The sequence below is a fragment of the Sciurus vulgaris genome, assembly GCF_902686455.1.
Source record: "Sciurus vulgaris genome assembly, chromosome: 12".
NCBI lineage: Eukaryota > Metazoa > Chordata > Mammalia > Rodentia > Sciuridae > Sciurus > Sciurus vulgaris.
The window spans coordinates 77,909,256-77,936,574 of NC_136473.1; the positions used below are offsets into that span (position 1 = coordinate 77,909,256).

Below are 27,319 nucleotides of genomic sequence, written 5' to 3' on the forward strand. Positions count from 1 at the left end.
CTGTGGACTGTGAGACACAGTACCCTGGTCCCTTAAAGTCCACTCAGGAGTAGGAGGTGAGGTGCAGGCAGGGCGAGAGGATAGCAGGTGGGGGGCACTGGTCATTTGACTGTAGAGATTCCTCAGATTGACTTTTTCCATTGTTTGGTACTGGCCAGTAACTTCCCATATGACAGTGTCTGTCTTTTGTATGTAAATAGAGTCTTTTATCTACCAAGGGGCTATAAATTCAGCACAAACTAGCAGTTCATTCCTGGGTCCTAAACCCAGAGAAGGTTGAAATCCACTAATAAAACTCTTTAATATCCAGGACATTTCTGGTAATCTTTGTTTCCTAGTGGAAAGTATGATGGGAATATGCAAGAAAAAAATAAAACATGATCTGGAGGGAGCGGTAGGGCAGGACCACCTCCCTGGAGTCCTGTGCTCAGCTCCTAGGAAAAGCAAAGTGTCCTGGAATTTGTCATTGAACCACAAGGTGGCAGTGTGGAGCTAAAAGTGCTTGGACAGGGACCGGCTTTGTGGCTTCTGCCCCAGAATCAGGTGGAGCCCCCTTTTCAGCCCAGTATTAACTAAAATTCAGCCTATTCACCTCCTTGTCCTGGAGGGTCTGAAGCAGTAATAGCCCTCAGGGGCAGACTGGGAAAGTTACCCAGTTTCTTAGCTTGAATTTCATAAGGAACTTTCTCCTAAAGTCTTGAAGAGTCTCATCCTCTTATCTCCGCCAGTTCTCCTGAGATACCTGGACACATGCTGCCTTCTTTCTAAGCCCACTGGGATGTATTGGGTCAGGGCAGAGTGAGGGACTACTACAGAGTGAGGGACTGAATACAGGTCATGAGATATATGCCTGAGTATATAAGGGAGCTTACTGGGACCTCAAAAAACCAGATGAGCTATAGTTTTCTTACATCCTCTGGTTTAGGGACTAGAGGCATGGGCCTCTTGAGGGTCCCTCTGAGCTCAATGATCTGTCCTGATGCCAGAAGCAAAACAAAACAAAAAATACAAACAAAAACAAAACAAAAAACCCCATGGATATTGTGCATAAAATACCTCCTCCTCCTTATCCAAGTAGATCAGGTTGGCTAATAAGACATTCATGGTATTCTCTGCAACTCCCATGGTGGACATTTGTATACCTGCTCCTTTAGAATAAGAATCCACTGAAGACAGGTCACATTTATTGTGGTCTGTATTCCCAGCTCATTATTGACCCATAATTAACCATCTAGTGTTTGCCAATAGTGAATCAACTTCTCCGTATGTTATTATCAGATAAATTGGGGGAGATTTTTATCTGGGTTCCTCACTCATGGAGGAACCAGGAGTGGAACAGCATAACTATTTTCTGGAGGTATTAATGACATGGAGCATGGGAGAATGTGACTTCCTTTGAACTGGAAACTATGCTCTTCAAAGGGTGATCACTTATGCAGACACTATTGGTACAGGTTTAGGCAGATGACCCTCTAAGCTTACAGGAGCATCACAAAAGCTACTTTCTTGCTAGCAGTGTGGCTGGTGGTAATTTCAAGGATTAATTACAGTAGTCCTCCTGTATTCACAGTTTCAATTTCGGCATTTCAGTTACCCGAGGTCAACTATAGTCTGGAAATATTAAATGGAAAATTCCAAAAAGAAACAATTCAAAAGTTTTAAGTCACATGCCATCCTGAGGCATGTCATGAAATCTCACACCATTTGGTTCTTTTCTCCCTGCAACATGAATCATCTTGGTCCTGCAGGTCTGTGCCATATAAACTACCCACACGTTAATCACTTAGAAGTTGTCCTGATTATCAGATTGTCACGTATCACATACATGAGAGAAAAACCATATTCGTTACAATTGTTCAATTTTATTAGTAATTGTTGATTTCTTATTGTGCTTAGTTAATATGCAGGAAAAAACATAGTAAATACAGGGTCCCATACTATTCAAGGTTTTAGTCATCCACTAGGGGTCTTGGAAGTGTCCCTCAAAGATAAGGGGGAACTACTGTAGTTTAAATTATTAGCTAGCCCCCATCATTTTACTAGTTGAAACTCCTTGGGTGGTGAAATCGGCCTTCCTTGTTACTTATCAAAGCAACTGAGACATCACTTACATTATGGAGTTCAAAACTCTGGAAGTCATTTGGTGGAGTCGTACTTTGAACTTGATTTTTAAACAGCACTCTCCAAGAATTCTCATACCTGATAGGCAAGCAGGATGGGTGCTGAGGTTAAGCTCCATGATAGGCGTGCTGTGGTGTCATGCTTTTGAAGCAGACTTCATTAGGGACCTTAGCCAGACCATCTGAGCCTCTCTACAGCCTCTGGTGTCTGGTCTCCCTGACGTCCACGTCCTGCCCCTGAGCCTCCCGCCACACTCTGAGCCCAGGCAGGTGTTTCCCTGTGAGGTTCAGCTCAGGTCAGTCCCTCAAGAACCTGCAGAGAGCCTGCACTGGGGCAGGTCTTGCTTCTGCCTCTTCTCCTTTCGATTGACTTTCCACCCTTCTTTCTAAACTGAGGTCAGAAATCGCCTCTCTCTGGGGTGGTTTCTCTGATTAAGTCCACCCAGTCATTCCTTTCCCCAGATCTGTGTGATACTGACAGGCTCTGGTTTCATGGCTGTGTTGATTCAGCTTTGTTCCATGCTATTTTGTGCACATTTTCCGGCTCTTTCTTGCCTGCCCCAACTAGGCCATGATGCCTTAACCCCACCCTGATGATTCCAGATTATCAAGTCTTTTTTTTAGCACTGAACAGATCATTTTATTTAAGTTCTCTTTCAAAATGCATGTATATGAATAAGATTGTATACAATAGGCAAAAGGTTACTAGAGGCCAACAGAGTCATATAAAAATAATTTAGGGCAAGTTTTATTGACTTAGATAAGGTGAGTGAAACATGAGGTCAGCATTAAAATTAAAAGATCTTCAAGAAATTTCTCATAGTTGTACAATGGGCAAATACAAGTATCAAAATTTTGATTATTACTGTTCAGAACTGAAAGCAAGTACATTTCAAATTGTAAACTCTTAATACAATAATATCACATCTACAAAGTTGCTGACAGGTTGTTTGATGTTATCCAAAACCTACAACGTTTTCTCAATGTAAATTTTGGCATATTTGAATTTATAATAAGCCCATTTTTTATATCACTGAAAAATAATAAAATTCCCAGATACTTCTGCTTCTTTAAGGAATCAAAATGATAAATGTAATTTTCTAGGCTAATATAGTTCAAGTACAGTAATACAAAAGGACAACATATTTTACCCACAGTACGGGGGACTGAACCCAGGGCCTCACATGTGCGAGGTAAGTCAAGTCAACCTACATCCCCAACCCTTTAAAATTTTTTTAAAAATTTAAATCTTTAATTTAAATCACTAAGTTGCCCAGGGTTGCCTAAAACTTGTGATCCTCTTGCCTCAGCCTTCCAGGTAGCTTGGATTATAGGTGGGCACCACCACACACAGCTGATAACACATAATTTTAATGAAATCAAATCTATTTGAAAAAAGGGAAATTAGAGTTGTTAAACAAAAGTGCAAACTAACATTTGAGTCAATGGTGTAGATTTATATAAGAATACTTATATTTATTTTCACTGGATAAATTTTAAAGTCCCTTCTCTTTTCTGATGCATGAAGAGTGGATCATATTCTAATTATTCAATGATTAACCATGTTTCTACAGTAGTCTCTTTTAATTTTTATACATGTTCATGAGCTATAATAAGCCTATGAATTTGTGCAGTACCTTCATAAATCTGATAGATCTTGGCATTCCTTATTAGTTTTTCTATAGGATATTCTTTTTTAAATCCATAGCCTCAAAAAAAATCTGCCCAGCATCAGTGGCTAATTGATTTGCAATATCTCCAGCAAATGCCTTTGTAATAGAGGCATAATAGGTACTTTGGCGACCAGAATCAATCTCCCAAGTTGCTCTCTGGTAACTTAATCTAGCAATTTCAAGTCTTCTTTTGATTTGTATTTCCTCTTGACTTCCTGTTCCAGGGTTCTGCAGAGAGCAAGCTTGCCTGGTAGCCCAGATATCCCCTGTCTTGGTATGTCCTTGGTAGTGTCCCTGTCCCTGTACAATCTCTTTTGGGTACCCTATAACTTACCTGAATCTCTTCAGCACAAATTTGATGATTTTTTATTTTTCTTTTAAAAGACATCAGCAAGAAGCAGAGTGTTATTTCTATTTTTTCTTTCTTTAAAAAAATTTTTTTGTAGTTGTAGATGGATAGTGCTTCCTAGCACCAGAGCTAGGAAGGGCATTCACAGTCTGCAGATGGAGTACAGCTAACAGACTGGTCTTCTCTAGGAACTGTGCACCACTGAGCGGGGTTTGGATTTGGCTAGGAGTGTTCCAGGGGTTTCAGTTGTTGGTTTTTTGTTTGTTTTGTAGCTATTGTGAGTGAACATTTTTTTTCCCTCAGTGGTATCGGGGATTGAACCCAGGGGCACTCTATCACTGATCCACATCCCCACTCTTTTCTTTTTTATTTTGAGACAGGTCCCACTAACTTGCCCAGGCCGGCCTGGAATTTGTGATCCTCCTACCTCAGCCTCCTGAGAATCTGGGATTAAAGGCATGTGACACTACACCCAGCATAAACAAGTTTCCCATTTCACCTCTCAATTAACTGTTGTGGAAAATGCATATTTATTTAGCCACGGATTACTGAACATAATCAATTGTAAAGCATTGAAGTCCCTGTGGTTTTCGAGGACTAGGAGATCTACAAACAATGGCAAATTTGTCCTCCTTTGCAGTAGTAATAGCTCTTATCTGTTGTCTGTTTTGGGTGGGGGTCTCAAATTCATAGACTCAGGATCCTACCTCAGCCTCCCAAACAGCTGGGGCTGCAGATGTGGGTCACTGTGCCCAGCTTGTTAACTATTTTGTTGTGCTGATTAGAACTTCTAGAGCAATGTTAAATAAATAGCAGGTTTGTGGATAGTCTTACTCCGTTCCTGACTTAATGGGACTATGTCTATGACCCGACAGTTAAACATCATATTATCAGCTGACTTCAGATAGCTATTTTTAATCGGATCAAGAAAGTATCTTCTTATTTCTAATTGGTCAAAAGAAATGGATATTGACTTTGATTGGATTAAATCTTCTGGAAGATTTTCCTTGGAATATCCAATGATGATCCAATTGGCATTGACTAGGATTCCATTTGTTATCTTTTGCTTATTTGAAAAAAAAGGAGCAAATTCACAAGTTGATTGACAATAGGATTTCTAAATGAATTATATGAAATTTTGAGGGGGAAGCAAGATTACTCAGCAAAATACATTAATGTTAAAAGAAACAATGTGCAGGGCTAGGCAAGATGAAAAGAGGAACTGTTGGTTGTAGTTTTATTTAAAACTTTTAGGAAGTTGTTTATTGTGAATAATTAAAGAGCTCAAAGAGAAATCATTTAACCATAAGATTGCCAAGCAGAATTTCATTACAGCTGATTAAAACCTATTTAAAAGACCTCACCACTTTTGTTACTAATGAACTCCTCTGTTTCCATACTTTACCTGGAAGATATTCCTAATATCTGATCTAGATCTTTCTTGCATAGTCCTATTTCCCCCAACTCTGCCTTGTTTATATTTTGGTACTGGGTATTGAACCCAGGGGCTCTTAACCACTGAGCCCCATCCCCAGTCCTGTTTATTTTTTATTTTGAGACAGGTTCTTGCTAAGTTGCTTAGGGCCTTGCTAAGTTGCTGAGACTGGCTTTGACTTGGCGTCCTTCTGCCTCAGCCTCCCAAGCCACTGGGATTACAGGTGTGAGCTACCACACCCAGCTGCCTTATTTTTAATGAAAGGAATTCTGCTACCAAATGAATGCAAGAATACATAGAGAATCTCACCCTATTAAACAATCTAGAATTCACACAGCCACTTGAGTGTATTCCACTGGCTCAGAGAAAGCAGCATTTACAGGAGTCCAGAAATTGGGTTTGTGGTTTTCTGGAGTGACATTGACATAATCTGTGGCTTCCTTTATGTTCTCATAGTCCAGGACAGATTCAGGGGCTGAAAAGACCACTGGGGTGTAACTCACATCCTTGATGGCCTGTGGGAAGATAACCAAAACACAGGGGTCAAGATTTCTACCCTGTTTAGAGGAGGTCAGACCCTGGATGGAACTTGAACCCAAAGAGGCTGCTCAAGGCTTGGTAGGAAAGGACCCGGATCCCAGTAGCTATCCGAGAGCAGGGTCAGGGTAATGAGGGAGATTGCCAGTGACAGTGTTCTGCCTGTCTTCAGGGAATGGCTTAAGGATGAGAAAGTGGGAGGCAATGGGTGGGAAGGGAAGATGCAGAGACTGGATTCAAGTGAGGCCAGGACTCAGCAGCTCAATGACTGGGGTGTGGGAAGAAGGGGTTCCTATTAGCACTTTCACTTTTATGGTCTGCTCAGACCCCCTTCATTTGATGGATCTATGCTAATATGGGGCTGTGGGTGGAAGCCTGGCACCCTCACTCAGGGATGCTACAAGGGCCCACCCAATCCTTCTTTCTCGCTCCCGCCTCCACAATTTGGGTTTTGGGTGGCCTGAGCTCTCAGTGTTACAGGGACCCTAGGTTACATAGGGAAGAGTGCCTATCACTAGGAATTTCATTACCTGGAAGGTGGAAGGCAAGATGGCAGAGCTGACGGAGCTATCTGAGGATGTGTTGCTGTCACCTGGGGAGAAATGGAAATGGTTCCTCTTCCAAAGAAAGTCTTAGAGTATTAAGAGAGGATAGCAATAATGGAAGGGAGACTGAGACAAAAGCAGAGGCCGAATCAGCAAGGCAAAGAGGAGTGGGGAGAGGGGAAGCAGAGCCTCAAAGGAGAAAGAAGGGGAAACAGGACAGGGAAAGGGTGGTGCGGGAGAAGCCAACCATAGGCAGCATCTTCTCCGAGAGTCCAGGCACGACTGCTCCCTCAGCTCCATCTAGAACTAATAAAAACACTCTAGGCTTGCCCATGCCTAGCAGGACTGTCTGCCAGGAAAAGAAACCAACAGGGTTGTATCCAGACAGCATGGCCCAGTTCCAGGCACAGGTTCTAGTCCAAAGCTGTCACCAGCTCTAGACAGGTTGTATCTCTTCTGTGCCCTGATTTTTGTCCTCTGCAAAGCCAGAGGGCTGAGCAGTGATTGCTGAGGTCCCTGCTGGCCAAAGAGTCTGATTCTGACCAGGTTCAAGGGAAGCTCTGGGGTCAGGGTAAGGCCAGCGCTTCCTCCATTCTTCTGAAACTCTGAAGGCCTGAGTGGCCCCTTCTGGTTCCCAAGGCCTTCCTTTATCTTAACCGAAAAGATAAGATCAGAAGGACAGAGCAAAACTCAAACCAATCAAGAGATAAACCAATGGGAAAAGTGTAACCCGGTGAGTGGGCACCTTGGGGAGATGTCTGGCTGCTGAAGCAGCAGTGTTCACTGTGTGGGTGGACAGTGACCTATTGGATCTCTTGACCCTTGAGATAGAAAACCAGAGGGTGAGGCCAAGGTGGAGCTTAGTGGTAGAGCGCTTGCCCAGCAGGTGCATGTGCAAGGCCCTGGGTTCCATCCGCAGCACTAGGGGAGAAAAGGAGAAGGAGAAAGAAAAAAAATAAGACCTGGGCACAAAACCAAGAGTGTTCCTGGGTCTAGTGAAGGAACTGTCATGTTCATTCAAAAATGCCCATACCCAGGCAGTCTCAGTCCAGGGTCCCTGTGGGGACTATGAAGGAGTCAGCTTCAAGAAACAGCCAATGAACTGGCAAGATGGTACGATGCCCAGTGGCCACCGTGGCTGAAGGCAGGCAGAGGCAGTTAAAATCTTAGCACTACCATTTGCTGGCTCAGCAGAAGAGGCCATAGAATTAGAAAGAAAGGAGCCAGCCACTAGGCCCCTGTAATCACTCATTCACACACCACTAGACTCGGACCCACATGAACCCCATGGGGTCTTTCTCTTATGGTAGGATGGGCATCTTTCTGGAAAAGGCAGGCTGGTGAGGCCTGCTCTGGGTCGGTGTGAGGGATCCTCAGGCTACAAGTTCATGATTTTAGTTTCTGGATTGACAGGGACGAACGTGGGTTGCTGCAGGGAGGCTCCTGGGTGCCTAGACAGAGCTTCATTCAGGACAAGTTCTCCCCTGCCTCTTACTCACGCCTATAATGGAGAGCAGACTCTGTCCAAGTCTCTTTGTTCAAAGGGACTTGATGGCGAGCAGGGTTGGGCTCCGGGGCCTGGAGCCTGGCTTCTTTCAGTATCCGTTCACTCTGATGGGCTGGAGGGGAGAGGGCAAGGTCAAAAGCAAAAGTAACCTGGGTTAGGAACATCTCTTGAATTAAGCACCTTCGGAAACCTCCCCTTCACAGGGCAGACCATTCCAGGATCCCTTCTTCAAATCTCAGCTCTGCCGTACTTCAAACCCTGCAGTGGCTCACTCAGAGAAGCCCCTGCCCCGGACTCTGTGGCCCTTCCCCTGCAAGCCTACTGCCAGAATGTGTCCGGCATGCTTCTGCCTCTAGCCTTTGCAGGGGTGGCTCACTCCTCACTTCCTGAAAGTTTATACTCAAATGCCAGCACTTTAGGGATGCTGGCCCCCTCTCAGTTGCTACTTCCTTGCCTTGCTTCCTCCCCAGGATTTATCATTACCTAACTTATGTGTGTGTTGTTTATCTTCTTTGCTGTCCCATGAAGCAGAAATTCCAGAGGACAGGAATTTATAATTTGTTAGGTGTCCTCTAGCCTGGGCTTAGACAGTGCCTGAGATGCTCAATAAATATCTGTCACATGGATGAATGAGCAAACAAACAGAGATTGAATGGAGGAGCTTAGACTTCCTTTACTGGAAAAATCCTCAGAATATCATCCTGCCCATAGCCTGTCTTAGCCAAAGCACCATTATATTTCCTAGTAGTAAAGCTTTCTCACGACAGAGCTTCACTACCTTCTTCTGTAGATCATTTCAAGAATTTAAACTCATGTTTCAGTCTAATTATCTTTCCTTCTGTTGCAATTCAAGGCCATTTTTCACATTCAGTCTTTTGGCATGATGAGCCTAAACCCATTAGGCTCAGGTCAAATGAGCCCTCCTGCCTAAGTATGCAGAAGCTGGTCTCCAGACAGAGGGTCCAGGAGTGGAAGGAGCCTGGGCCGTCATTCCCAGTGAGAAACAGGTTGGGTAAAAGGTGAGATCAGAATGGGGATTGCCAGATGCAGGATGGTTGAGGGTGCATGGTGCTGGGGATCTGATCATTGGGTCCTCAGGTAGGTTTTCAAGTGATAGCTCCCAAGGGGTCTCATCCTCTACAGGATTAGGAGGAGTCTCCTAGGGTGACTGGGAGGGGCAGGAATGCGGAGCCAGTTACCTATGTTCCTGCTGAGCAGGTAATTGAGGGCTATGAGGAGACAGATCTGGAGGAGGAGGGACAACACAGCAATCACTAAACCATGCCACAGCTTCATCTCTCTGTTGGAAAAGAGAAGGGTGCAAGTCAGAGGTGGCAGCGATGTTAACACAGTTGCCGAAGGCAGCCCTTCCCCAGATGGAAGCAGATAGCAGGCATTGCTGTGGGCTTCAGGGAAGATCCTTTTGCCTCTCTGGACAATATGGCTGCGGTAGCCAGGAAGGGTATGCATGCCGGTGGCCAGCTACACCAGTGAGCCTGGTGGAAACCCTGCTCCGTTCTTCTTGGGCTCACTCACTCTGTCAGCATGATGAACTTCCGACTGGGCTGCCGCTGGTGTACGTGGGGCTCAAACTCCAGGGCGAGCAGGAAGAGATCTGGGGGGAACTGCTCCTGGAGATCTGTGGGGGTGGGGTAAGGAAGCTGATCAGGACTCTTGGGCTCTATGCCAATTTCCTTTTCAGGTAAACTTGGTTGGTTGGGCCATTTGCCTTCCTCTCCCCAGATTTCAGGTTTTGAATATGCAAAATAGGCATGTTGGTACCTGATAGCCAGTCACCCTCAGTACACCCTCCATCTTCCCTATTTTGGATAGCAATACTATGAGAGAAGTTTAATTACCCTTCTTTTAATGCAAGCAAAAGAGACTCAGAAAGATGGGTGACGTCTAAGGTCAAAGGCCTGGAAAGTGATCAGACCTAACTTTGAACTCTGTGTCCAAAGCTTACATCTAATTATTGTGCTCCGCTTCTGTAGAGCCTTAACCAGAAGCAAAGGGGGTTCTTCTTGAGCAAAGAACACTGGTATAGAGTCTTCAAAGAAGTTCAGGTCTTAACTGCATGTACACCCAGGCATGTACACCAAACAAGCTTACATGTTCACACACCACGCAGCTTCAGTGTTGACTTTAGGACTGTGGATGCTGTTACACCCTCACAAATACATTTGTTTTAAAACACCAGTAGATGAATTCCATCCACTTATTGTTGAATGTGGAGTTTTCTATAAGCAAAGGAAAAATCATTTTAAAGCCTTTGAAATGTTACTTACTGATCTCTGAGGTGGGAGCATGCACTCACCCACCCTTCTTGCTTCAGACCCTAAACCTTAAAAGGTTTTTGAATGTCATTAATGGTTATTTTCTCTGTCAGGGTTTCCAAGTGCAAAGGGCAATGAAAGAAGACTGAGCTTTTGTTCGAAGTCCTCACCCTGGGCTTCTAAGGATCAGAACCGGCCCTGGGAGTCCAGAGAGAGAAGGAAATATATAGGTGGGGGCTTCAGGTTTTGCCATCATTGCCTTTCCTGGGCCTTATAAGTCCTGGCCAGCTGGAAGTCTCCAGAGAAAATAACACCATCTCCCTGACACCTTTCACACGACAACCAGCTGATCCTTGGGAAATGCCCTTTTTTGCGGGGGAGGTCAAAAGATGAGCAACATGTGCCCCGTTTATCCATCCTATTTGCTCATGATCTGACATAATCAATCCTAGACACTTCTCCCCAAAGACCCTGTCTACCATTTGCTTTTTACTTAAATGAGCAAAGAGCCCCTAACATCGTCACTCCCAAAGAATTCTATTTAGTGTGATTTACGAACATGGAGTCAGGATCTAGACAGGAGTTCTTCATTTTCTTCTGATTCAGTATGTGAGGTGGGGCTTGGGGAGGGAGAATGTCCTAAGTGGGAGAAGTCTCCTTACTGCAATGATGGAATCCTTCTATATGGGTCCCAGCACACACCACTACAGTGCCAGGAAGCACCACACGGTCACCTGGGTATCCTCAGGGCTTTTCCATTGTTCCTGTAGGATACCTGACCTCAGTGCACTCTGCCCATGGTAAGAGGAGGTATTAGGAGGCAGGAGCCCAGCAAAGGGGACAGCCAGTGGGTCACAGGGCTGTGCTCCCATAGCGTACTTAATGCTTGTCGTTTTTTAAGTGCTTCTCCTATTTAATTTATGAAAAATTACACAACTAATGGATAGTTTTAGTCAAAGTATTGAAGATATTCATGAAAAAAGCATTTTACAAAATCATCCCAAAACTTATTCCATAGCCTTCCAAATTTTTTCTATACATTTTCCCCTACACATACTTTGTACGTGTAGGAGAAAATATGTACAAATACATATACAATCTTTTAAAAATACGGGATCATATAGATTGGTAAGTGTTCCCTCACTTAATATATTACAAATGTATTTACAGGTCAGAAAAAAAGGGCTATAACAGGGGACCCACTGATCAAACTGGGCACTGACTTGATTTTTGAGTTTGGATACTGTACAATGGAACAGGTTGTCCTTAATTCCTGACTGATCCCTGAAGGTATGTAAGCCCTGCCATCCCTGGGGTTTATAGCGTCACTTTAAATTACAGTTGTCCCTCAGTGTCCTTGGGGGATTGGTTCTAGTACCCCCTCGAAATGCCAAAGTCTAAGAATGTTCAAGGTCTCTATATAAAATGTCATAATATTTGCACATAACCCATCCTCCTGTATACTTTAAATCATCTCTAGATTGCTTATGATACCTAATACAATGTCAATGCTATGTAAACAGTTGTTATACTGTAATGTTTAGGGGCTAATGACAAGAAAAAAGTGTGTGTATGTTCAGTAGAGACACTATTTCTTTTTTTAATATTTTCTATTTGTAGAGACTGAATCCATAGTCGCCCAACCTGCAAGTATGGCATGCCAACCTCACGTTCCACACCACCGGTGCTTCTTAGTGCTATCTGACATTTGAGGCTAGAAAAGACCTTCTTGTCTTGCACTATTTTACATATGGCAGGACATGGAACATCCCGGAAGTCCATCGATGTAACTACCAAAGTGACCCCACACATTATTAAATGTACTTTGAAATAAGAAATTTTTTCTCCAGGTAGAAAATCACTACACTGGATAAATGTCCCATTGTCTTATTTTGGTTCTTTATACCAAACTACAATTGCCTAACCTTCCTTCCACCATTACCGTATTTTAAGAGTACATTACCAACCAAGGCATACACAGCTGCTACGTTGAATGAGAGCAGCAGACAGCACAGATGTCAAAGAGACCTCAGCGAGGATTACAGTTCTGTCCCCCTCTACATGTGAATGATGGAACTCCCTAGTGCCTTGGTTTTGTATCTGTAAAATGGGAAGAATAGTAGTATTTATTTCACAGAGTTTTTGCATAGGCTCAGTGATTTATGCTATTTGTAAAGAACTTTATATAGATACCGGGCACATGGGAAATGCTCAATAATTATTTTTAGGTATTCAGCGACTCTAAAACACTCTAGCCAGCCTGTAATCTCAGCGGATCAGGAGGCTGAGGCAGGAGGACTGTGAGTTCAAAGCCGGCCTTAGCAAAAGTGAGGTGCTAAGCAACTCAGTGAGACCCCGTCTCTAAATAAGATACAAAATGGGGCTGGGGATCAGTGGTTGAGTGTCCCTGAGTTCAATCCCTGGTAAAATAAATAAATAAATAAATAAATAAATAAATAAATAAATAAATAAATAAAACACTCTACCATGATGGAGACTAGAGCTGTTAAAAATTGTGTTGGTTTTATTTTAGGTTAAACTTAGACTTCTTTTTTTTATTTTTAGTGTAGTTTGGAAACAAGATCTAGGACAGGATGAGGTATGAAGATGATGACAGATGTCATTATTTAAGTGGCTAATGACCCCAAACCACAGGTTGTTCCCTGAGGCCTAATTACAGATTGCTGATCAGGCAGTCTGTTCATAAAACACACACACACACACACACACACACACACACACCCCAAATGAGCAGGATAAAGTAATTACATCGTGTACCTGGAATATGCGAAGGTTTCCGTCTGCTCTGTTCCATCATTGAGGTAGTGACTGTTCTGCCCTCTTTCACTCTGCTGAATTTTGACACCCAGACACACACTAATGTTGTGCTCACAACCACACTGCATCAGGGTGCTAAGAGCATTTGCTGTTTGTTTCACACAGGGATGTAAGGCTGAATTCCATTTTAATTAAGTTCCCCTCTTTCACTCAGGAAGCCTTTTCCTAAGGACGTCCCTAACGGGGCTAGTGTCAAATCAGAGATGGGGTAAAAAGACGCCCTCTCAGCCTGACACTTGGTTTTCTTTGAATAGATTCATTCTAGGAAGAACAATTTAAAATGAGGTCACACTAGAAAATTTTATGAAAATCAAATGAACTAAAGGAAACACAATCAATACTGTTAGTCTGGCTCTATTAATCTTTTAAAAATTAAGTAGCTTTAAAGATTGTCTTCATTAATTTATTGTCTTTAAAATTAACTGTGGGGACTGGAAATACAGCTCAGTTGGTAAAGTGCTTGCCTCATGTGCACAAGGTCTGGGTTCAATCCCCAGTACTACAAAAACCAAACAAAAACAAAGCAAAACAAAACTAAACTAAACTAAAATTAACTGTGGCATAATGGAAAGAGAAGAAGACAGGGAGAGGGTCACCTGACTTTTCCTGACTCTGTTATTTGCTAACCGTGTGTCCTTGTACAGGTAAAGAGCTTAGCAAAGTACTTCTCAATCTCTTTCTAGCCTGAAGTATTGTGGTTTTTGTTTGTTTTAATACCAGGTCTTGACCCCAGTGGTGCTTAACCACTAGGCAACATCTCAACCCACACCCATCCCCCTTTTTTGTATTTTATTTAGAGACAGGGTCTCACTGAGTTGCTTAGGACCTTGATAAGTTGCTGAGGCTGTCCTTGAACTTCCAATCCTCCTATCTCAGCCTCCTGAGCCACTGGGTTTATAGGCATGTGCCAATATACCTGGCAAGTATTACGTTCTTTAAAGGCTGGATGGGGGAAGGTAAAAAGAAGTCACATTGGATGGAAATAGAAGATTTAAAAAGAAAAACAAAAGCATTATTTCTGTTCCTTATTTATCCACCTTCTCCCATGTTACTAGACTTCTCTCCCCCAATTTAATACACAGTTTCAAAATAACCAAGAAAAGGAGGAAACACAAATAAATTAGTGACATACAGAATATGACCACAGAAACAGAAGAGAGAAAAAATTGTGAGAGCACTAAGACTGACTTAGAAATCGCAAAAAAAAAAAAAAAATCAGTGATTTCCTAGAAAATATAAATTATAAAATTGATTCCATAAAGCACAGAAAAATTAAACAGACCAAAACAATAAGAATAAAGTTTGGCAGCAGCATGGTATCCAGCTACCAAAGGCAGAGATCCCAGAGCTAGACTGCTAGGGTTCATGTCCTAGCTTGTTCTCTGTACCAGCCTAGTGATTTAAACTCTCAAAACCTCAGTCTTCTTATACATAAAATGGGAACAGTGACAACTAATCTCAGGATCAGAAAATATAAATGATACCTATTTCTAAGGATAATAAGATCTATAAAATATTTATTATAGCTTTTGGGTTATTTTTGGTAATAATCATAAAATAAATGCCATCTATTATTATTTTCCTTCTTTCTCTCTTCTTTCTTTCCTTTTTTGCCATGCTGGGAACCAAATCAGTTATTATTTAAAAATAAAAAAAATTTTAGAATTATTCCCCCAAATTTGCGTCTAGATGGTTTTACAAATGAATTACTTCAAAATTTTAAGGAACACATAATTTGTACAGAATGTGAGCTAGACAGGACCCAGAAAAACCTCCAAGTTTATCTCACTTATACAGAGGTAAATATATGGGCATATCACGAGGTTAGCCCAGACACATCTAGGAAATCAATTGTTACAGTAATGAAAACTAACATTGAGTATTTATCATGTGCTTCAATCTTCTTAATCTATAAGAATTCACATTACTACCCTTTCATAGACAAAGAAACTAAGGCTTAGAAAGGCTGAGCAATTTGCCACGGTGCCCAGCTGGAAGAATCATGTTTTAAAGACCATCTGACCCAAAGGCCTCATCTTAACCATTCCATTTATATAATACAAATATGATATCAATTGACCAAATTTTTAAGATGATGATCTCATTAAAGAACCAACTAGCATTTAATAAAATCTAAAGTTCATTTCTGATTAAGTTAATAAAAGTATGGGAATTGTTTCTTACTTAAATATAGTCTATCTATCCTGCACCATCAATCAGTATCTTACCAAATGGTAAAATATTTCAGCAGTTATTTGAGAATAAGAATGTCTGATGTAACAGAAGAGCCCTAGAAGTTCTAATTCCTGGAAGATGGAGTCTCCTCCAACTTCTAATAATAATGCGGACATTGATTATTTATTGGGTATGTTCTAAATGGCGGACAATTAATATATATTGACTCATCTAAACCTCACACCACCCAGGAGGCAGGTACTATTATTATTTCCAATTAACAGATGATAAAACTAAGGGACTGGAGGTGTAAAAAGGAGTAATGAGATTTTGTGCTCAGGAAGGCTGGTGTTGGAACCTGAGTCAATAAACTGAAGTGCAATTTAGGGCAAGGAGAAATCATATCCATCCCTCTTTGAAAAATAGAAATTTCAAAAGAATTCTTTGTAAAACTGGTAGAATTACTGATACTGCTCAATAAAGTCTATGACTGTGATCAATACTCTAAAATTATGAGCTGTTCTCTCCATTGTTCTAGTAATGGACAGAAAACAGAATGGATAAAAAAATACTATGATATTTAGCAATCATCACAAAGGAAATACCTAAAATTAGTCTTAATTATAGAAAATGAATCTGAAGAATATAATAAAAATTTACTGAGAGACACGAAAGACTTAAACTAATAGAAAAACATTGACGTTAGAACTGTTCAAAAATCAGTTTTGAAATTAACTTATTGGCTCCATATAATTCTAATCAAAATTACAGTGAGAGGTTTTTCTTTTTTTTTTTTTTCTTTTTGTAACTTGAGAGTATTCTGAAGTTCATCTGGGAAAATATAATAATTGAGAAGAGCTGAAACCTGTTTGGAAAGAAACAGTCACAGGTGGGTTCCTGACTAGCACTTTTTAGGTGTAGTATAGACTTGAAAAATATGCTAGTGTGTACAATAAATATTTCACGACAGTGTTTCACAGAACGAGTGGAAGAAAGGAAAGCATATTTAACAAATGTGACCCACAGGACAATGGATTAGCTACTTATAAAAAAAAAAAAAAAGAAAACAACTTAGATCCAGGCATGAGATAATAAATAAATTCCAAAGGGATTAAGGAGGTAAATATTTTTAAATTGGGCCATTAAAACAAGATGGAAATAGAAACGGATATTCATATATTTAATAATATTTATTAAATCCCCAGATGAGAGATAACTTTCTTAGGTGATATGCAATGGAAGAAATCACAAAGGAATAAGTGAAAAATAGATTTGATGCTAAAATATTAACATTTTTATATTAAAATAAAAGGTAAACAGACAAAAAAAACTGGAATACAGGTTGCAAACCATAATTTTAAAGTTTCCATTTCTTTCATTTATTTTAAGAAAAATGCCAAAGTCCTCAAATGATATACTGGTGAAGAATGTGGAACAGAAAATTCACAAATGATCTAGATCAGGACCAAAGCTGTTACTGAGAAAAATAAAGCTCCATATAGAGTCAATTATTTAAAAACAAACTATCTAAATTTTAAAAGTGTAAAATGATCTAAATAAAAAACAAAAATTAAATAAATTATGGTTAAGGTATTGAATGGAATATTAACAGCCTTTAAAAATGACATTTAGAAGAAATTCATCTAGAGAAAAGATTCATCTGTAAAAAGGTAGAATACAGTTGCCTTTATCAACACACAATACTCTCATACTTGCATAAAAGTAAACATAAAAAGATGGAAATTTTGTAAGGAGAAAATTCTGGGTCATTAAACTTCTCTTGTTATCACACTTGTTCAGTAATAACCCACTCGATTTATGTAATCCTGTATATTAACAGTAGTTCATTAACAGTAATTTTATATATTGAATATACATTTATTCACAGATATAAAATTTTGGAAAATAAATCAGTGATGTCATTTAAATGTACTCTGCTCATAAAGGGAGACCGGAAGAAAGTGTTGAATGTTAACAAAACTGGGTTTTGGGGTTGTTTATAGCATCTTTTCAATCATTTCACTTACTGTCTTTTTCAAAATTTTCAGTAATTAACCTGCATTGTTTGTTTATTTATTTGTCTGTTTTGTTTTGTTTTGGTGCTAGAGATTGAACCCAGGGCTCTATGTATGTTGAACATTCTCACTCTACCACAGAATTATACCCTAGCCCCTAACTTAATTTTTGTAATTGATAAGAATTGCATATTCTTATTGCACACTGCATCTTGTTTTGAAATATATCTACATTGGGGAATGGCTAAATCTAGCTAATTAACGTATACATTATTTCACTTTCTTTTATTTGTGCCAAAAACGTTTAATATTTACAGTCGTAACAATTTTCAGTAATATAGTACATTGTCATTAACTAAACTTAAACCAGTTTGTAGTTGTTGTGGTGTTGGGGATCAAACCCAGGACCTTGTGAGTGTTAGGCGTGCATTCTATCATTGAGCCACACCTCAACCCTCAAAACAAGTTTTAAGACATTGAAAAAAGCCCAGGTTTTCTGAGTGTCTTAAATTAGCAAGATATCAAATCTATCTACATCAATTTAATCTATGTTAATAGAACATTGAAGCAATCGACTAAATGTCTGCATTATATCAATTCAGCATTTGAGTGGTCTGTGTACACAGCCCTGGGTGAATTACTCTGATAGCATGAAGTAAGAGAGAACATGCCTGTGCTTTTAAGAGCTCAGTTTGTTTGGAAAATTGAGACATTAATATGTGAAAAAGCAAAAGAAATGTCATAGGTAAAGAAGAATGAGTTGTCAGAAGGAACGCTGTCAATCAGACGTAGCACTTCAGAGGAAAAAGAGATACCTATGAGATAGGACGTTCAGGGAAGAGTCACTGAGGGAATTATCTGAGAACAGGCAATGGATGGATGGATGGATGGATGGATGGATGGATGGATGGATGGATGGATGGATGGATGGATAGAGGGAATCTGGCAATTCATGGAGCAAAGGAGGTCTGCCAATCCTGGAAGTACCACACAGTTTTAGTGGAACTGGTGTTTCCCACAAGTTTGATTTAAATTTGACCTCATGCAAAAAAAATAATAATACAGATAAATCTGAGTACATTGCAAAGAAACCACCCAAGTAAGTAGGGAAGCAATAAGGAGCAGGAATTTAACAATCCCATAGACTGATTTCAAATCTGCCCTTTCCAGCTGTGAGTTGCTTTATCTCTCTAGCCTCAGGGTTACTTCTGTAAAATGGGGATGGTCCTTGTTTTTTTTAAACACATACATTTCGTGTGTCTACTCTGTATGTGCCGGCATCATGAAAAAGCATTTCATATGAATTATTTTATTTTTATTTTATTTATAACTTTATGAGAAAGCTAATATTGTTTTCCCCATTAAAAACAAAACACAAAACAAAACAAGTTCTAGTCCCCAAGGTGACTTGGGGCAGACCCTTGGCCACACTGTGTGCAGGATGTAAAATGTTGAGCCGAGTGCCTGGCATATACAGGTGCTCCACAGAAACTGATCCTCAGACCACAACATGCTCAACCCCAACTGGCTTAGCCTTATAAATGCACACATTTCCATAGAGTTCTATAAAAAACACTAAGTATTCATGACTTTCAGGTGTAGGGTGTAAGAAGTCCACTGTATGAAATCGTGGGGTCCTGGGAAGCCCCTAGTCCCAAACAAGCCCTGCCATTGTAACTGTCACCATGTCCACTCACCAGGGGGCAGAGAGGTGGAAAGACCTGGCTGAGGGTAGGAAGGAATAGAGTCTGCCAACTACCCTGGGGAAGGGTATGGTGGAGGGTTAGGGGATTACCTTTGTCCTGGTGTCAGAGAAATCTTCTCTTTAGCTCTGGTCACCCATCAGGGGTCTTACCCCAGGTAGTTAGGTGTCATCTGGAACAGGAAATGAGAACTAGATGGACAGCTGACTCAGTAATGTTCTAAATCCGTTATCTTAGGCACGTAGCTTCAGTTTCCCTGTCTCTAAAATGTGGGGTGGGGTAGGTTAAATGGATCGGTACTGATAATTTGTTTTTCTAGAATTCCATGAGTCTAAAATGGACCTAAAGAAAGGCATTATGTGTCACATATAATTAGAATGAATAAAAAAATAATAAAATAGACCTAAAGGGTGAGACTCAGATTAACCAGAAAGAAACTTTGAGTCCCTACGAGCTAAGCCCCAACTCCAGTCACACTTATTTCCAGGTGCAAGCACAGTAAGTGCAAAGAAAGCATTTTTTGCAGGAAGTTTCTTGAGCTGAAAGCAACTTGGTTCCAAGGCTAAAACAGCGAGAACACAAAGAAGTGCAAATGATTTGAATAGCATTCACGGGTTCATTTTGCCTGTTCCCACGAATCTCCAGGTTCACCTGGAACTAGCTAAGTGAATTCTTTTCCTTTTCACACATTGGCCAACTATATAGAGAAAAGCCAACTAATTTCAGGGAAATGAGGCACCTTCTACAGATTATGCTTGGTTTGTGAGCTCTGGTGGTTGAGACTATGTCTTGTCCTTGCTTCACACCTCACAATTCCTAACAGTTCTGAGTGGCACTGGGGGAAGAAGGGGGGCATTTTGTAACACGCTTTACACATTGCAATTGGACAAATTTTATGTAATAACCTTGGGAAGGGGGACACTCACTGGCCATGAGCCTCAGTTTTCTCTTTTTTTAATTGGGAAGTCAAATGTCCCCCTACCAGAACTGTCAAGAGGGTTACATGAGGTCATAGAATGTTCCAGCAATTTTCCTGCCTCAGTGTCAGCAGTACACAGGGCCAGGGCTGACTTCATGGGCTTGCAGTCTAGTCTGACTCTGTGCTCACAAGGGTCCTGTGATTACCTTAATGTTTTCGTGTTCTCATCCTTAAATCCTTAATAATTTTTGAGCAAGGGACCCCAGACTTTCATTTTGCATGGTGGTCCCACCAATTATGTAGTCGATTCTATTCAGGGAATTGTACTGGGTACGATTGACAAATCTCGCACCATGAGGTCGATACACACAGCACAAAAAGCAGGGTCAGCCAGTTAACAAGCCTTGGCTGTCACCTGATTCCATACTGCCCAACACTGTGGAGCCCGAGTCCCTCCCAGGTGGGGGAGATGAGGGAGAAGGGCCTGTTTTCAGGACGCTCTTCTTTGCTCAGGTCCTCAGAAGAGTTTTCTCTTACTGATTCAGTCAAGTCACTAAATGCCTTGGTGCCTCAGTTTCCTCACCTGTAAAGAAAAGCACCTGCCTGCTTTGGTTGTGAGGATTAAATGAAGCCTTTAGCACAGCGCTCGGCATGCAGTAAGCTCTGTTTCAGGGTCAGCCATTACTGCTTCCTGTCATCATTGGTTTTACCTTGCCCAGATGTTTGGTGGCTTGTTCTTTGACAGCACACATTTTCTGACTTCCATTAATTACATGTTTAGACTCCCAGGCTGGCCCCTTTTTCCTCCCATATAACTAGTCCTTTGCAGCTCAGAGCAAATTTCAAGGAAAACACTCCTATGAAGAGATTTTCTCTGGGATCTGGGTCCCAGTTGACTTCAAAAGAAAAAGTAATAGTTACTGCTGAGGGAGTGTTGTACTGGCACTAAGTGTATGTGTCTGAATCCTTGTAGGTGAGTTTTCTTATACTCATTTTGCAGATGAGAAAACCAAGACTCATGAGAGTTTAGGGATTCAAAACCAGTTTTTTTTTTCCTGCATCCAAAATCCATACACCTTAGCTGGAGCCCTATTGCTGCTGCTAATGCAAACAGATCTCAGGTCTCAGGAACAAGAGATTTATGTCCATGAAGTGCAAAGTACCGAAACTTAGGGTCACTCCATGACAACTGCAAATTAAATTCCACACCCTGGAATCCCAACATCAAAAGGGAGCATCCAGAGTGACACTTGGACACGTTCACAGACAAACACATACCCTGCAAATTAATCTGAAATTCTACCAACCTAGACCGTACTTACCTCTGTGGCCACAGGCACGTTCTGATCCCAGTCTATGTGTCCCCAAGGTCCTGATGGGAACGTCCTCCCACATAGCCCCACCCAGAACCTTCTCAGTCACTGAAAGTCAGTTACAAATGTTTCATCATTTCCAACAAGGGAGGGGGCCCTGCTGCTAGGAAGATTGCAATCTAGCTCAGTGGGTGCAGCAGGCGAGGAGCAGACAACCCCTCCTGTCCTTTTTGGCCCTGCTCTCCGCTCCCTGGTGTGGTTTGTGTCGATGGGGGAGATTAGTAGTCTCTCTCTCATGTTTGCACGCATTTAAATACTGCAAATATGCCCACAGGCTGGTAGAGTGGAGAGGACGCTGCAGCTGGAGTCGAGAGGCATGGATTCAGTGGCAGCTCCGGCACCAACTTGCTTCGAGAGCTCACGACTCACTGCCCACCCAGGGACTCATGTTCTTCCTCTGCAGCATGAAGAAACAGGGCTCCAGCTATTAGCAAAGATCCCTTCCAGAATAGGTCATCTCTGAACCTGTACTTGAATGACAGTCACGTGGGAGAGTGTACATGGGATGTAGGGCAATGGATGAGGATAATTTTTCCAGGACAAATTCTTTGCCTGTAATCATCAAATGTGATGAACCTAAACTGTCCTTGACAGTGTGTGTGACAGTATCAGGAAGGGAAGAAGGTCAGTTTTAGGCTCCATGGGGATCTCAGGCTAAAACCCCAGGATCTACACTTGGGAGTAAAGAGGAATGAGAGGCTGATAAAATGACCTAGACATGAAAAAAAAGAAAGGAGAACTTTATGGGCCTGTGCAATGTCACCCCTGTCCAGAACAAGTTGACCGGTACAGAATAATGGCCTTCAAGTTCAATATATTCAAATTTGAATCCTGGCTCCATCTCTTAGTAGCTGGGAGACATGGGAAAAGTTACTTAACCTTTCTGATCCTGAGTTTTAATCTAAAAATTGGGTTAATAATAAATATCTAATTAAAAAATTCTCATAAGGTTGATTAAGGTAAAATAATATAAATAAGTAGTGAGGTACCTTAGCCTGGGGAACTTTCTGGTAAACAAAAATGGTAGCTATGAGCATTTTTATTCTCTCAATGCTGGCGAGAAAGATACCCCTTGGGACAAGTTCTCAGTGCTTTATGAGGTGTTGATTGTCCCTGCTCTGTGAAATCTTGTCTGTAGCTGCAGTTTTTTTCCTTCACGTGGTTTCTGTTAAGAACATGTGGCCCTTTATCATTGGGGGTTTCAGGAATGTTCAAGGACACTGGCAGCTGTCAGGAAGGATTCTTAACTAGGCCCCCCACATTCACTTCTCCCTGCTCCAGACTGAGCCATGGACTTAGCATTTAATTAACGTGAGCTACAACAAACCTGAGGAAATGAAGTCACGATTCTTGACTTGCTATTTCTATTACTGTTTATGGAAATGCAGTGTAGAAACAGCCGCAGCCCTAGCCAGAAACACACTCCAGGATGCTGCCTGAAGCTCGCAATGCTGTGTCATTATTGGTGAAGACCTTTAACACCACACACTTCGGGTCCTCCATGTGAGATTTTGATAGGGGACTCACTTGATAGGGGACTGGTATGGGACAGGTTGACAATTTGTCAGAAATGGTGATACCTTGGTTTAAGAGGTACACTTTGGCACACACACTCACAGTGTCTGGTAGGGAACATTAGGTAGGAGTTTAGTAGAAAGTCCACTTGATTGAGCTTCAATGATCTAGAGATCTGAGGAGTCTCTGGACATTTCCTTATGTGTAATTACAGAATTTTCATTTGTTTCTTTCTTCTTCCTTCCTTTTTTTTTTTTTTTTTTTTGGTGCTGGGGATAGAACTCAGGGTCTCACATATGCTAAACACATGGTCTACCATTGAGCTACACCCAGCCTCTACAAGGAGTTTTGATTCAGTCAATTCCAGCATCCTTTCTGTTCTAAAGTTCCATGACTTTGTATGTTATGCATCATCCATGACCAGACTCTACACAGCAATATTGCAGTATTGGACTGTATTCCAGTCCCCATGATTCGGCCTATAGCTAGTAGGTGCTCAGCAAATGTTTGTGGCATGGATCAATGAGTGTGAATAAAATTGTCCTGTTACATGTGCATGGCGTGTGCATACAGCTCACACACTCCCTAACCGCATGCAAACACTGACCCAAGATGAGAAAGTGAATAGTTCACAAAACCACCTCCTGTTCCTGCCCAGAGAACTCTCGGGTAGGAGGTCCTCATCCAGAGTCCCACCTGCCGAGCCCTGTGTGACATGGCTGCACTTTGAGCTGGCAGATGCCAGCCCCATGGGTAGGACGTGAGGGGAGATCAGAATGATGATAAATGAAGTTATGATATCTGCAACATCAACAGGAAGCTATTTTTGGGTTCATCAGCTCGTGGAGAAGCAGCTGAGATGGAGGTGGATAAGACTCTCATCTCCCACCCCATCTCCCGCCAGCTCCCCTTTAGCAAGACAGTCCCCCTCCCAAGCATTTTATCCCCTTGCATAATGTCTCCAGCATTGGTGGGAGAACAAAGCTACTCTCTGCAGGAGAATCAATTTTTTTTTCCCCAGAGGGAGTTTGATGTGTCAGTTGGATTAGGGAAATTTTGGAAAGGGGGAAAAATCTACTCACCAATCCAATCTCTCTAATCGATGTTTCTATCATACCTTGTCTACATATTTGTATTTTAAAGACTAGCTTACCAAATCATTTTGTGCATTGTAGCAAATGAGCTTTTCAAGTCCACCAGTCTAGTTATATCACTCTGCTCAAAAATTTTTAGTGGCTCCTGGGGATATATAGCTAAGTGGCACAGTCCTTGTCTATATGTGCAAAACCTTGGGTTTGGTCCCCAGCAAAGGTCTATAAGGGTTGCCACTCTCTGACAGCCACCTACCTTTCCAGCTGTGGCCCTGCCACTGGTGTCTTCTCTCTCTTCAAGCCAGGCTCCCTCCATCCTCAGGGTCTCTCTAGGCCCAGACACTGTCAGTGACTTCCTAATACTTCATTGAGAAAACTCTAACCTTTGACACTGTAATGGATACTTTGTCTATGTGGACAAGGGTTTGTTTTTTGTTGTTCGTTTGTCTGGTTTTGCTTTGTTGGCTTACTTTAGATTATCTCCTGAGGGTAAGCATAACATGAGTTAAAGGAACGGCTCTTGCCTCACATTGAACTTCTGCTTTCCGAGAGTCCGTTTCATGGCACAGCTAGCAGCATTTGAGCGGATCTGTTTCACTGCAGCCCAAATTGCAACGAATCCTCATTTTCAGTAATGATACAGTGTTAAACCCATGGGTGTGTTCATTCCAATCTGCGGGTTATTAGGGTCATCCCTAATGCTTTTCTGTTTATTGAGCACCAGTCGCTGCATCAGATGCTTCACAGACACTAACTCATTTAATTGTCACAACAACCGACAAGGAAGATCCTGTGGATATTATTTTTAAATAGAGAAACTAAAGATTGGGGAGGTTAACTTGCCTATAGTCATAAAATTGGGATTCATATTCAGATCACTTATCTCCATCGTCATTGGTCCAAAGCCATTTTCCGTAAGCAGTACTTCTCCACCTCTTTCCCCCCAGCTCATTGACTTTGGCTCACTCATGACACAGCTTAGCACACAGGCCAACAGGCCATGATCTGACACACAGGGAGCACGCAGCACCACACCTTGACGGGAGCTGCATTCTGTGTACAGTGGCCTCTTGCTCCCGGGCCACCTGCACCCTTCCCCTTCCTTTAAGATGCAACTTTTTATTAATTAAAAGTCTCACTCCATATGCTGAAGTTTAATCTAGTGAACCATCAATTAAGACACCCACCTCATGGAACTGTTCAAGGTTCATTGGGCCCACATGAAGTATTCTGCCAATTATGGAACACTCTAGAAGTGCTAGGCCTTATTATCTTTAATAATGACAGGGGGAGGTAGAGTGACCTCTAAGGACACAGTGTCTTTAGGAGGTGACGAAATGCTCTGAAACATTGTGGTAATAGCTGCACAACCCTATGCATACACTAAAAACCACAGGATCATATATGCTTTTTTAAAAAAATATTTTTGTAGGTGAACACATTCCTTCATTTTATTTATCTGTGTTGCTGAGGATCAAACTCAGTGCCTCACACATGCTAGGCGAGTGCTTACCCCTGAGCTACAACCCCAGCCCCTGAATACACTGTTAATGGGTGGATTTTATGGCATGTGAATTCTATCTCAATATAACTAAAATTAAAAAGAATAATATAAGATTAAGAACTGGGTGAGGTGGCTCGTGTCTGTAATCCCCATGGCTTGGGAGGCTGAGACTGGAGGTTCGCAAGTTTGAGGCCAGCCTCAGCCACTTAGAGAGCCAGCCGTAAGCAACTTAGTGAGACTGTGTCTCAAAATAAAAAATAAAAAGAGTTGGGGATGTGGCGCCCCTGGTTCAATCCCTGGTACCCCCCCAAAAAAAGATATTAAGAGCTTTTCTACGATGGCTGTTACCATGACCTTCCAGATGGTTCTCCCATTTGTTCCTTCATTCATTCTGCAGACATTTCTTTGTGGTCTCCTCTACACTTGGCTATATGCTAAGCAATTGGGATACGGGGTTGAAGAAGATAGACGTGGTCCCTCTCCTTATGCGACTGGGGGCACAGACTTCAGATGAAAAATTGACATTAAGCTGCGATGAAGTTTACACCATGGAAAGTTAGAGGGAGTCTGGGAACAAACAGCAGAGAGGTCCACCACGTTCTGATCAGAGGAGGTCTTAGCTCTGATGGAGGGAGTCCAGAGAGGATTCTGGGCAGTGGGAAGAGGGTGCTTTGTCAAGAGCCAGTGGGGAAGGACAGCCAAGGTCAAAGGGAGAGGGTGAGAGAGGCTCTGAGGAGTGGCAGGGCTGCAGAGGTGACCCTGGGGCTGTCACAGAAGGCCTTGTGGGCTGTGTTAATTTATCCAACAGACTATGGGAACCTATTGAAGACTTGTTGACGAGTCAAAAAGAGACAAGATGACATTTTTTTTCAATACTGTCAATAATAGATTAGAGGAGATAGCGAGATAAGTGGAAGTGATAAGATTTGGTTATTGAACCACTTGGAATGAAGTAAGATGAGAATTCCAAGATGGTTATTGATTTCCAGTTGGGCAAGTGAGTGAATAGTGCTGAGGTGGGAATCATGGAGGAGGAGCAAAGTCGTTTCTGTTTCTGATGTGCTGAGTATGACTATAGAGGGTCCAGTGTACATAGAGGTAAGGACCAGCTGGTTCCGCCATCTTGGAAAAGTTGCCTGACCTCGCTGGGAATCAGTGTCTTAGAGATGCTGTTGCTGCTGATGATAACTTAAGTGCTAACATGAAGATTGCATGAGTTCATATATATGAGACGCTTACAAAGTGCCTGATACACCGTAAAAACTATACAAGTGACTAATTGGAGGTGTTATTATTATGAACTCAAGAGGTGAAGTCCAGGAAGCAGCTAGATGTACGCATTGGAGGTGTAGATTTCAGAGGCATCGGCAAGCAGGCAGCATTGAGGCTTGGGAGCAAAGTGAGAGGACAGAACCCTGAGCTGCTGCCGTATTAGAGGGACAGATGGGGCCTGCTGAGGAGACGCCAAAATCTTGGAAAAGACATGAGGAAGGAGATAGGAAGAACATTCATCTAGCACGTGGTGGCTCCTGGCTGTGCCCCACTTTTCCTTCTGGGCATTCAAGACTGCCCCTAGTCAGAGTATTCCCAGGGGACATTGGTGAATTCAATAAATTGAGTTTTTAACATCTATGCCCAGAAACATATTTTTATACTATATTAGGGGAGTGCACTATTTTTTTAATGAAGACTCAAATACATCCCCTTATGGAACAAAAACCTTTTTGGTGTAAGAGTTGTCTGC

At 41.8% G+C, this 27,319-nt stretch overlaps 1 protein-coding gene across 5 annotated transcripts; it reads right to left on the bottom strand.

Annotated features, from left to right (window-relative positions):
- Window positions 1-5,354: 5,354 nt before the first annotated feature.
- RHEX (regulator of hemoglobinization and erythroid cell expansion) lies at window positions 5,355-24,399 on the bottom strand. Of its 5 annotated transcripts, none has more exons than XM_079107329.1 (7): window positions 24,328-24,399; window positions 19,266-19,345; window positions 9,703-9,805; window positions 9,366-9,466; window positions 8,159-8,278; window positions 6,645-6,706; window positions 5,355-6,092 (listed from the first exon to the last, which is right to left on the bottom strand). In XM_079107329.1, the coding sequence occupies exons 3-7, from the start codon at window positions 9,711-9,713 to the stop codon at window positions 5,907-5,909; spliced, it is 480 nt and encodes a 159-aa protein (XP_078963455.1). In that variant the 5' UTR covers window positions 9,714-9,805; window positions 19,266-19,345; window positions 24,328-24,399; the 3' UTR covers window positions 5,355-5,906. The 5 variants fall into 5 exon arrangements, with proteins under 5 accessions (XP_078963455.1, XP_078963454.1, XP_078963453.1 ...); XM_079107328.1 differs by lacking the exon at window positions 24,328-24,399 and adding an exon at window positions 21,415-21,559; XM_079107327.1 differs by lacking the exons at window positions 19,266-19,345; window positions 24,328-24,399 and adding an exon at window positions 12,422-12,827.
- Window positions 24,400-27,319: the final 2,920 nt, after the last annotated feature.